Source organism: Myotis myotis, unplaced genomic scaffold (genome assembly GCF_014108235.1).
Source record: "Myotis myotis isolate mMyoMyo1 unplaced genomic scaffold, mMyoMyo1.p scaffold_m19_p_11, whole genome shotgun sequence".
NCBI lineage: Eukaryota > Metazoa > Chordata > Mammalia > Chiroptera > Vespertilionidae > Myotis > Myotis myotis.
Window position 1 is genome coordinate 16143385 of NW_023416315.1, and position 12863 is coordinate 16156247.

Genomic DNA, 12863 nt, shown 5'->3' on the forward strand with positions numbered 1-12863 from the left:
TTTCAACTTATTTAAATTTAGAAAAATAATCTGGCAAGAAGCAATGTTAAAACGATTTTTAAAGATTTTAAAGAGTGACTATCAGATCTATAACGTGTTTTCTTTCTCTTTTTGTAGTTGCCGCAATAGTATTGTTCTGTTCCGCTTCCAGTCCACATAACATACCTCTGACAGAAGTGATTGGGCCGATATGGCTGATGCTGCTCCTGGGAACTGTGCACTGCCAGATTGTTTCCACAAGAACACCCAAACCGCCTCTGAGTACAGGGGGGAAAAGAAGAAGGTACTGCTTATTTAAAAATTATCTTTTTTGCCGGAACCGGTTTGGCTCAGTGGATAGAGCGTCGGCCTGCGGACTGAAGGGTCCCAGGTTCGATTCCGGTCAAGGGCATGTACCTGGGTTGCGGGCACATCCCCAGTAGGAGATGTGCAGGAGGCAGCTGATCGATGTTTCTCTCTCATCGATGTTTCTAACTCTCTATCTCTCTCCCTTCCTCTCTGTAAAAAATCAATAAAATATATTTAAAAAAAATAAATAAATAAAAATTATCTTTTTTGTAGATTTCTATAATTTGGATCTATAATTATTCTTGGCTTCAATAAAATGCTGCCTTGTAAAGTTACTCTTTCAAATAAAGCAGTGAGCTTCAGAATCAGCTACCAAATACAGTTTTGTTTTCTGTATTTGCTTCAAGGCCATTTTGAGACCACACACCTGCTTTGTTTTTATTTTCTTTCTTAACGCTAATTTCTAGGCACCTAATAACAATGTAGGGAATATGTTAGTTGGAGTTGCTAATAACTCCCCCTGTTTAAAAAAGTTTGTACTTATAAGAGGCTTTGCCAAAAACAAGAACCAAGAAAAAATTTCAGCTAAATTTTATTTATTAAATGCTATTTGAGCCCTGGCTGGGCAGCTCAGTTGGTTAGAGCTTCATCCTATGTAATAAAGTTTGCAATTCCTGGTCAGGGCATGTGCAGGAGGCAACCAATTGATGTCTCTCTCTTTCTCTAAAAAATAAAATAATAAATCAATAAACATGTCCTCGGTGAGGAGAATGAATGAATGAATAAATGAATGAATGAATACGTGCTATTTGAAACTATTTAATATTGCCCCTAGGTTAAGTAAACATAGTAAGTCTCACTGGCCACTTTGTGCAATGGAGTTCTGTTTGAAGGGTCTTTTGGAACAATTCCTCTTTTGAATATTGTTGCTAAGAGATTATGATATATACAGATTGGAGGTGTTAAAATTTAAGCTCTTTTCATTTTGAAAAGATACATCGATAATAGCACTGCTAGTCAGTTAGATTATAGTTCTTTTATTCAAATTTTCTTCCTCACCTGCAAATAAGTGGCATTCAAATGGGAAGAAATATTTTTGTAAATGCCTATCTAATGTGACCTTACAACCTAATATTCACTGATTGGCAGTATAAGCAAAGAACAGTACCTTACCATTTATAGAAATTGGTCTTAAACATGTACTTTATGTTTGGGTTAACTTTCATCAAGTAAATTTGAATTTTATTGTGCATTAAAATTCTTGTGTTTGTGTTTACAAACATTTTGAACATACTAGCGAGAAAATGGTTGTTAAAATTTTAAAGTTACTTTCCGTTCTTAATCTCTTCTAATGAAGGAAATTAAGAAAAGCAGCCCATTTGGAAGTACACAGAGAAGGAGATGGTTCTAGTACCACAGATAATTCACAGGAGGGAACAGTTCAGAGCCACTGTACAAGCACCTCATACAGCGTTGGCGCTGTCTTCAGAGATCTTTGGCATGCTGCTTTCTTTTTATCAGGGTTTGTATTTATTCAAGATTTTATATGGCATAGAGCACTGTCCCTTTTCTTGCACTTCAGTCTCAGGTAATGAATATTAATGACTTTACATATGACAGACCTATTGCAGATTTTGTTTTGAACAATTATAATGCTATAGATAATGAAAAATGGAGACCATAAAGTTTGTTTTGGGATATATGTAAATATTTCTAAATGATTGTACACCATAAAGTATATTTAGTTGGGTTTCTAAATTTTAATTTCTTTTGTGATTTCTCAGGTCCTACTTCTATTAAATTGGTTCTTTTTATTAGCACTATAGGTCAAATTAGCTTTACTAAGTATGTCATGAGAACTGCATGATATTTTAAATTTAATCCCTGCCTCGGTTATCTAAAATTGTCTGATATAAAACATGTAGGCATTTGTATTTGAAAGAATAAGTTATATACTATAGGATGAAATTCTATTTTTGTATATTGGGTTTTTGTATAGTTTGTACCACAATGAATGTTTACCAAATAAGGAAATGTGATTATAGCAAATTTCAAAAGTAAATTAAAACTAATTCAATGTTGTATAATTATTTTGAATAATTAATTCAAAACACTTAAGGGTTATAGTACTAGTGCACATATATACATAATAAATTTGAAAGCTATGATCAAAATAGTATAATTGATAAAAGTTGCTAAATTAGTAAATCAAGAAAAGAGATACTACAAATAACTAATTTGGTCACTTTTGTTAACTCCTCTACTAATACTGTTTTATCAATATGTGATTGTGCTCTTATGATAAAGTTTATCATGCATTACATAATAAAGGAATTATATCCTGGGCATATTTTCGTTGATTGTAATTTTGGGGGAAATTCTCCAAAATTTTAATAGTTTGCAATAACATTGCGTAAAGTTGCTTCTTCCAGAGAAGATACAGGTTCAGTTTGGTTTTTAACTTACATTGGATTCTATCTGTATCTCTCTTAGTCTGTTTTTATTTATTTATTTTTAAGTAAATAGCTCTCTTTTCTAACAGTAGGATGTAATGGTTTTATCACTGCAAAGCCAGTTTCTTAAACATTTCTCAATAACTTTTAATAAGCAATTATAAAAAAGCATATGGATATGTTTTCCTTTTGGGGAATCATTTAGTTGTTTTGGTTGTCCAGAGCTGATATTTTATAACTTAGTATTCAGAATCCCCCTAATGTAGTAGGTTGGTGCCTTTGGAATTCTGTGTTTCTCAAATTAGATTCAGACTTCAGTTTCCTTCCTTTGGGATTGTAGCATAACCTTGACTGCCTATTAGTACAATAATGACTAAATCCCTTTGGGTTTATTCTCTGTAATCATGGCAACTATAATCTACATGTTTTTAAAGATGCACTGTTTTTTAACTAACTCATTCTGGGACTCGTTTGCCAGCTTATGAATAAGACTGTTTTAAATATTAAGTACAAGAAGATCTTAAGAAAAATGTTAATTTCAGAAGTTCTAATCTTGAGTTTTCAAATCTTGATGTTTTGTTCTTTCAGTCTTTAATAAGAAAGGCTTTAAACTGAAATATCAGCTTGGGACTTAAAATTGTTGGTGATAAAAAATTGAAAAACTGGATACTTCCATTAAGGTGTCTGAATTAACATAATGGATGGGAAAATAAATGCATAACCACACAAGGATTTAAACTTTGTGTATAGTATCTTGTTGGTTTTCTAGATGTTAGGATGAAATCTGCAATTCTTACATCCTGTATTTATAAGATGGAAAGGCCCTACTTATCATCTCTGAGTACATTTCTTCTCAAGATAAAACAATTCTTTTTAAAGCAAAGCATACATAGTATTTCTCATAAAAAAATTAGGAATTATTATAAAAGAACTCTATGACCCTAAGAAAACAATGCTAAAGAAAGTATCAGTTTTAAAAGATGTAGAAATCAACCATATTTTCTAAGGGTTTAGTACTATAATTTCACCGTACTATAGTGTTAAATTAGCATAAGTATAATTTCTACTCAAAATACTGAACAGAAAGAATTACATCTAGGTTATAAATCTCTTCAGTATAATGCCTGTTTCAGAATTCAGATAGATCCTAAGTTTTCTTTCATGTCTAAGATTCACAATATTATTACAAGCAGACGGTGAAAAGAAATTATGCTTTAATGGGGGAAATTTTATTTTTTTCTTTATTGATTAAGGTATTACATATGTGTCCTTATCGCCCCATTGTCCCCTCACCCCCCACTCATGCCCTCACTCCCCTGGTGTCTCTGTCCATTGGCTAGGCTTATATGCATGCATACAAGTCCTTTGGTTGATCTCTCCCCCTTACCCCCACCTTCCCCTACCTCCCCTCTGAGGTTTGATGGTCTGATCAATTCTTCTCTGTCTCTGGATCTGTTTTTGTTCATCAGTTTATGTTGTTCATTGTGTTCTATAAATGAGTGAGATCATGTGATATTTATTTTTCTCTGACTGGCTTATTTCACTTACCATAATGTTCTCCAGTTCCATCCATGCTGTTGCAAATGGTAAGAATTCCTTCTTTTTTACCACAGCATAGTATTCCATTGTGTAGATGTACCACAGGTTTTTAATCCACTCATCTGATGGGCACTTAGGCTGTTTCCAAATCTTAGCTATGGTAAATTGTGCCGCTATGAACATAGGGGTGCATATATCCTTTCTGATTGGTGTTTCTAGTTTCTTGGGATATATTCCTAGCAGTGGGATCACTGGGTCAAATGGGAGTTCCATTTTTAGTTTTTTGAGTAAACTCCATACTGTTCTCCACAGTGACTGCACCAGTCTGCATTCCCACCAGCAGTGCAGGAGGGTTCCTTTTTCTCCGCATCCTCACCAGCACTTTTAATTTGTTGGTTTGTTGATGATAGCCATTTTGACAGGTGTGAGATGGTACCTCATTGTTGTTTTGATTTGCATCTCTTTGATGATTAGTGACATCGAGCATGTTTTCATATGTCTCTCGGCTTTCTGTATGTCCTTTTAAGTCTGTATGTCCTTTTAAGTCTGTATGTCTATTTAAGTCCTTTGCCATTTTTTGATAGGATTGTTTATCTTCCTTTTATTAAGTTGTATGAGTTCCCTGGAGATTAAACCCTTATCTGAAATAGCATTGGCAAATATGTTCTCCCATGCAGTGGGCTTTCTTGTTGTTTTGTTGATGGTTATTTTTGCTGTGTAGAAGCTTTTTATTTTGATGAAGTCCCATTTGTTTATTTTCTCCTTAGTTTCCATTGCCCTAGGAGCTTTATCAGTAAAGATATTGCTATGACATGTGTCTGATATTTTGCTGCCTATGGAGTCTTCTAAGATATTTATGGTTTCTCATCTTATATTTAAGTCCTTTAACCATTTTGAGTTTGTTTTTGTGTATGGTGTAAGTTGGTGATCTAGCTTCATTTTTTTGCATGTATCTGACCACATTTCCCAGCACGATGTATTGTAGAGACTCCAGTGTACGCTCTCTCCTCCTTTGTCAAATATTAATTGAGCATAATGGCTTGGGTCTATTTCTGGGTTCTCTGTTCTGTGCCACTGGTCTCTATGTCTGTTCTTGTGCCAGTACCACAAGAGCCAGTTTTGAGAACCGTGGCTTTGTAATATAGCTTGATATCTGGTATTGTGATCCCTCTAACTTTGTTCTTCTTTCTCAGGATTGCTGTGGCTATTAGGGGTCTTTTTTTTTTTTATTCCAGATGAATTTTTGGAGAGTTTGTTCTAGGTCTGTGAAATATGCTGTTGGTATTTTAATGGGTATTGTATTGAATCTATAAATTGCTTTGGGTAGTATGGACATTTTAATGATGTTGATTCTACCAATCCATGAACATGGTATGTTCTTCCATTTATTTATGTCTCCCTCTATCTATTTTTTTCTATATCCTGTAGGTTTGAGTAAAGGTCTTTTACCTGGTTAGTTAAGTTTATTCCTAGGTATCTTAATTTTTTTGGTGCAATGGTAAATAGGATTGTTTTTTTTAGTTTCTCTTTCTGTGAGTTCATTATTGGTGTATAAAAAAGCCATAGATTTCTGGGTGTTAATTTTGTATCTTGCTACATTGCTGAATTCATTTATTAAGTCTAGTAGTTTGTGATGGAGTCTTTGGGGTTTTCTATGTACAATATCATGTCATCTGTGAATAATGACAGTTTTACTTCTTCTTTTCCAATTTGGATGCTTTTTATTTCTTCTTCTTGTCTGATTACTATGGCTAGCACTTCCAGTACTATATCAAACAGGAGAGGTGACAGTAGGCATCCCTGTCTTGTTCCTGTTCTTAGGGGAAATGGTTTTAGTTTTTGCCCATTGAGTATGATGTTGGCTGCAGGTTTGTCATATAAGGCTTTTATTATGTTGAGGTATGATCCCTCTATTCCCATTTTGCTTAGAGTTTTTTATCAAGAAAGGGTGTTGGATTTTGTCAAATGCTTTTTCTGCATCGATTGATATGATTATGTGATTTTGTCTCAATTTGTTTATGTGATGTATCACATTTATTGATTTGCAGATATTGTACCATCCTTGCATCCCCAGAATAAATCCCACTTGGTCATGGTGTATGATCTTTCTAATACAGTACTGGATCCAATTTGCTAGAATTTTGTTGAGAATTTTAGCATCTATGTTCATCAAGGATATTGGCCAGTAGTTCTCTTTCTTTGTGGTATCTTTATCTGGTATTGGGATTAGGGTAATGCTGGCTTCATAGAAAGAGCTTGGAAGTGTGCCTTCCTCTTGAATTTTTTGGAATAGTCTGAGGAGGATAGGTTTTAGCTCTTCATTGAATGCTTGGTAGAACTCCCCTGTGAAGTCGTCCGGACCAGGGCTTTTGTTTGCTGGAAGATTTTTTATTACTACTTCAATTTCTTTGGTAGTTATTGGCCTATTCAGTTTTTTTAAAATTCTTCCTGATTGAGTTTTGGGAGCTTGTGTTTTTCTAAGAATATGTCCATTTCATCTAGGTTGTCCAGTTTGTTGGAATAGAGTTGTTCATAGGCTTTTTTTCCTAATCCTTTGTAGTATTTACATTTTTTATTTTCTTTGTCATTTCAGCTTGGTTTGGAACTTATCTGCATTTAGTTCATGAGAAACCTCAGGTAGCTACCATAGTTTAGTAACTTAGTGTTCATGTCTCTGATAGTGTTACTCAGACTTTGAGGAGATAGTGGGGTGAGAAACAACCCAGAGAAGATTAGGAGGATGCAGAGATAAGGAAAGGAGGAAGTGGGAGATTGCTGAGAGGTGTCAGTCATATGGCATGGATGCAATTGGTACTCTTTCCCTTGGCATAATACAGTTTTTACCCTGTCCTGGTAAGGCAGGAATAATATAGTCTTTACCCTGTCTGGTAAGGAAGGAATCATCCTTCAAAGTCTTTTCACTGGGCTCTTAACTTTTGCCCTCTCGAGTTCTGGTTCACTCTTCACATTTTCAACCATTTTTTCTACTTTGACTACTGGCCTCCAAACCTATGTTTTAAACTGCCTACTGATCTTAGGAGGGCACTGTAGGTCTACCATTTCCATCTTTCTTCCCAATTAAATTTCTCCTCTTGCATATCCTGTCTGATTAATGGTTCTACCAACTTTCCAGTTTTCCTTTACCACCTTTTCCCTCTCCCTTTCCAGCCCAGTGTCATTTCCATGAACTTTCATAAATACCGTTTCAGAAAACTCCTTCTCTATCTTTGAGTTCTCACATTTTCAAGATATCAAGTAACTTTACCTCCCTTGGTCTTTTTCCACATCTCCATGTTCAAAGGAGAGGTAAAGGGAGCAATTGATAACTGTTTCTATCACTTTCTTCCCCAGGCAGGGAAGGTCACAAGTTTACACTGCACCTTTTATTTTCTCTTTTTGCCCCTTTCCTCTCCACTAGAGTCCATTTTCCTCCCTCCCTCTGCCACTCTTAAATGGTCTTTGTCCTGTGGTTCATTCCCTTGGCCTTTTCATGTCTCTTAGGATCATGTAGAAAGAGAATGGTCAGAAGACTGAACTTATGAGTCTTGGCAACTCTGTAGAGATGTGTTCTGAATGACTAGAAAGCATCAGAGTGCCCTGACTGGTGTGCCTCAGATGGTCGGAACATCATCCAGTACACTGAAAGGTCGTGGATTCAGTTCATGGTCAGGGCACATACTCAGGTTGCAGATTCAGTTCCCGGTCGGGGATCTCACACATTGATGTTTCTGTCTCCCCCGTCCCTCTCCCTCTCCTTTCCTCTAAAAAGCAATTTTTAAAAAAGGAGGTTGGGGAGAAAGCCTTGGAGCTCTGTAGCACGTGAGAAGTATGGTCTGTCTGTCCCTTTTAGTAATCTGGCAGGAGAAGATCAGGAAGGAAAGGGACTTGTTTGTATAAGACAAACTTTCTAGGCTTTGATGAGTGTGTTAACAAGAAATCCTAACAGGAAGTTTCCCAAAGAGTGTAATTGGAGGTAATATGGAGAATTAAATTAGCCTCATAATTAGAAGGTCTATAATCTAGTGCTATGTTTGCCTCTTAAGTAAATCATTTAGACCTTTTTATACTTCTGATTCCTTATTTCCAAATTTACCATTTCAAACAGGGGAGTTCTAATAAAATTGAGTAACTGTAGTGTTAAAAATAACTTTTTTGGTACATTAAAAAAAACTTTTGTTGACCCACGTGAAGGCAATATACTAGTTTCTTTCTTGCAAAATTGATACTCTGGAGAAAATTCAAGGGGGTTTATTTAAATATAATTAAATATAATTACTTTTAATAATGTTCTATGATTAATCTGCACTGAGCACATTCTAATTTTATGTCGGACTTACATTATATTTCTACTACCCATTACCTTTGGACAGCCATTATTTCACCCGCTAGAGACTCTGAAGAGGACTCTTCAAGCATTTGCCTATTAATCAAAAATGTCTTGTTTATTATTTTCTATGTCGTATCTTATGTACTGAGAAAAATTTAATTCCTATAAATGAAGAACCTCAATTGTAGCTACACGATTACTGATATTTTTTCAGAGTATTTCAGTGGGTGAAAGAGGTTACTTCTTTATTTTCTTTGTGTTCTTTATTTCTACTTCTTCCATTATTTAGAACCTTATATAAAGTTTTTCCTTTTTTCATATATATTTATGTAACAAAGGTTCTATGTCTCCATTGTATATTAAAATAAATTTATCTGAGATATTTAAGTATATATACTAATGGTAAAGTATTTTGGTGAATAAGAATGTTAAAACTAATTTAAACCACTAACTGCAACTTAACCTGATAATTACTGATATATTTCTTAAAAATAAAACTTTAAGAACATATTATTAATCATAATAAAATGGGCAAAATTTTTATCCTAGATTTTGCTCAAAGACCAAGTAATTTTGACCAAGAATTGTTTGATAAGCTAAGACATGTCTCTTAGAATTGCTGTATTTGTAAGATCTCAGAACCTATAAAATAAGCTGAACTATGACATTGATTTACATTTTTATTTTATATGATGGATACTATATTTCTAAATTATTTGTTGTAAAAATGAGGTGGCCATTAAAATTCTGAGAAGTAACTACTGGATTTTATTATTAACAGATCATAATCTCTATCAGTAACTCATCCAAAATAAGGTAAGTCCATTTAACATGCTTCTGAATTTTTTTTTTTTTAGATCAAAGAAAACAAAGAATTCAATTGATAAATCAACTGAGACTGACAATGGCTATGTATCCCTTGATGGGAAAAAGACTGTTAAAAGCAGTGAAGGTGGAGTACAAAGCCATGAACCTCAATGTGAAACTATTCAATCAGAAGAGACAACCTGGAACAAAGGAACAATGAGGAACATTCCCAGTAAAGTAAGTGTGGGGTTTTTGGTTTTTTTGGGGGTTTTTTTTGTGTGTGTGTGTTTTTATTAGTTAAGGTATTACAAGTGTGTCCTCATCCCCCCCATGAACCCCTAACCTCCCCCCCTGCCGCACACTCATGCTCCCATCCCCCTGCTGTCCATGTCCATTGGTGTAAGTGTGGTTTTTAAAAAACAGTTTGTTTGTGTGGTTTTACATTAACTAATGGGAAGTAACTTAGACATAGTGGTTTTTCTTGAACTATATTTTTTATCCCGAATTTATTCTCTGAACCTTTACAAATCACACTGATGAAGCTGAAAATCTAATAAAGTAATATGAATAAACTTTACTGTCAATATAATTAGTGCCTTCTTGAATTGATTAATGACTCAAATTTTTTCAAAATGTTAAAGCACTTTAATAATTTCATAGTTGGTGCTTATTAAACCTTACCTTTTCTTGCCCCATTTCCATGTGTATAAGAATTTCTTTTAAATTGGACATTAAATTATTCTAGAAACAAAACTAGAAACCTGATTTTCCATTCATGTTTTCCATAAGAAAATAATTACCTTGTTTTTCCTACCTTTATTACCTTTGGTGTCAGCACATTTGTTTTGTTGTTAGCTATAAAAAAAATTCTTATTGAGCACATATTTGTTAACAGTTGTTTGTTTAGTTTTCCAAAATAATAAAGCTACCCTGGGCTATTGTAGCAAAGCGTAATGTAGATCTTCTGTCTCTTTATTTCACTGAATTTTTCTTAGTTAAATAATTTATTCTTTAAAAGCTGGTATAATAAAATAATATGGTCAAATTAAAAGATGTTAACTGTTAAATTTAGCAATATAAGCCTGAACATTTGTGTTGAGGAAAATAAATAGAAGAAAAGAAGATTCTCTAATTCTGAATGAAGTATGTGTTACTACTTGACAGTATGTGTATTTTTAGGACCAGTAGCTGTACAATAAATAGTTTGGGACTGCAATGAAATATAGTACATTACTTGATTTTAGATTGTTGACACATTTGGCTCTCCGATAATGTGAACCTCACATTACTATCAACACTGAACAAATAAGTTCTTAATCATTCAACTTTCAAACACACTTTCTAGTATGTATTACCTACTAAGGCTATATGAAAGAAACATGAAAGTGTCAATAAAACTCATGTTTTGAGTCTCTCAGTTTCAGAATTTCTGAAATCTGGATGTATCTTACAAATTTATATGTAGATAATGTCTGATATATGCACCCATTCAACTACTAGTCACCTCCTTCTGCCTCATAAGCCATTATTTAATCAGTGGTGGTCTTATAATCGATCACATTTTCAGTTTGTGAAAATAGTATAATTAGTTCATCTCAGGTATCTCAGCTTCTTTTATCCTATTTTATATTTTGTAAGCTATTTCAAATCTTTTTGTGGAACAGAAACATTATAGAACAATTTGACAGATGCCTGTGGAATTACTCTTAACATTAAAATACCAGTTATAGTCACTGATTTAAGGTATTTTTTCAGAAAATTAAGTAGCACTAATCACTTTGAGGGTTTTGAAGGCATTTAAAGCAATATGTGCATATGTGTGTATAATTGAAAGTTTTGCACTTTCAAAACTGCAATTTAAGTTAGAAATTACCATAATCCTCTTTGTGTACTCCCATTTTAGGATACCCAAAGGACGGTAACAAATGTCTCTGATGAAGTCTCCAGCGAGGAAGGTCCTGAAACAGGATACCCAATACGCCGTAATGTGGACAGGACTTCTGAGAGCATTCTTCGGAATAGAAAGTCACACCATTATAAGAAACATTACCCTAATGAGGTATATACTTTGGCTTTACATGTATATATACATATCTTTTTAAAAATATATATATTTTTTTTATTGATTTCAGAAGGGAAGGGAGAGGGAGAGAGAGAAACATCAGTGATGAGAGAGAATCATTGATCGGCTGCCTTCTGCATGCCCCCTACTGGGGATTGAGCCCGCAACCCAAGCATGTGCCCTTGACCAGAATTGAACCTGGGACCCTTCAGTCTGCAGGCTGACGCTCTATCCACTGAGCCAAACCAGCTAGGGCCATATCTTTTTTTATATGTTACTAATTTATAACTTATTTTAACAATTGAATTAACAATAATTATGAAAAGAACATATTTGCCCTCAGTATCAATATCTGATTGTTATATGATCTGGATTTATAGAGTAGCAGTTTTAGATTTATGTGTTGCATATATGATAAATAGTCATACATTTGTACTCATTTTGAGTATTTTCTCTGAAGATTCATACATTCAGTTTGTTGTTTACCTTTAAAGAAGCCCATCCTGGAGATGCAATCTGTGAACTCCTGTGTTAGTCTTTCCCACAATTTGAATGGCTTTATGACTAATTGATTATTGCAAAGTTATTATTCTAAGTGACTTTATGTTCTTGTCACCAGTTATTAAGTTGCCCATACTATTAAATTCAATCTTTTTTCTCCTTTGATTCTATTTTTCTTTATTAACGTTGGTTTTTTTCTAAACCCTTTTCTAACTTATCACATCTCTTGAAGTTATCACATCTCTTGAAGCTCATTAAATAGTAAAAGAGTTTCATTCCACTGTATTTTCAGTGTTTATTCTAAAGAACTAAGAACATTTTATTATCTCCCTTCAAGGCAAATGAATCACTTGCTTCTCACAGGAGGCCTCCACAGTGGAGATATTCCTCTCAATTGAAAAACACACCACAAGTGGATGTCTTCTACGCCTCCGCCCCTCCTACCAGTCAGTCTCAGTGTACTTTCTTTACATCTCTAATTGTAGGACTTCCATTCAGCCAGATTTCAGGTGGCTCTGAATGATGGTTGTTCTATATTTTAGTTGTAATTTTGATGTTATGGAAGGCAACAAGTACCCGTGTTTACCTATGTCACCATCTTGATTCTCCTCACGGGCATTTTGTTTTTCAAGAAAAGTTATCCAGTCTTTGGTCCATTGGAGGGCCGATACTATATTAGGCTGTCATGGTGTTTGGTACCAAAGGGGTTGGGAATGCGGTGGTGATGTGTCATTCAGTGTGTAGACTTTTACTTAAGCCCCCTTTCCATACTCCCTCACTTTTCACCCCCCACCCACTTTCTTACCTTTTTCTGTGATATACTATACCTGGTTGGCTTCTTTCATTCACCTGTTGGGAAGATGATGGATTACTTGATTATCTGGGA

The 12863-nt window shown here is 34.4% G+C and overlaps 1 protein-coding gene across 8 annotated transcripts in view; it reads left to right on the top strand.

Annotated features, from left to right (window-relative positions):
* The window catches only part of PHTF2 (putative homeodomain transcription factor 2), a 97886-nt gene that overhangs the window by 58406 nt on the left and 26617 nt on the right, over positions 1-12863 (top strand). For 7 of the 8 annotated variants that reach the window (XM_036327657.1, XM_036327659.1, XM_036327660.1 and 4 more), the window contains 4 exons: positions 118-283; positions 1646-1810; positions 9465-9651; positions 11318-11473. In XM_036327657.1, the coding sequence (XP_036183550.1) occupies positions 118-283; positions 1646-1810; positions 9465-9651; positions 11318-11473 (674 nt within the window). The remainder of the gene's footprint in view (positions 1-117; positions 284-1645; positions 1811-9464; positions 9652-11317; positions 11474-12863) is intronic. The other variant, XM_036327658.1, reaches the window with a different exon arrangement.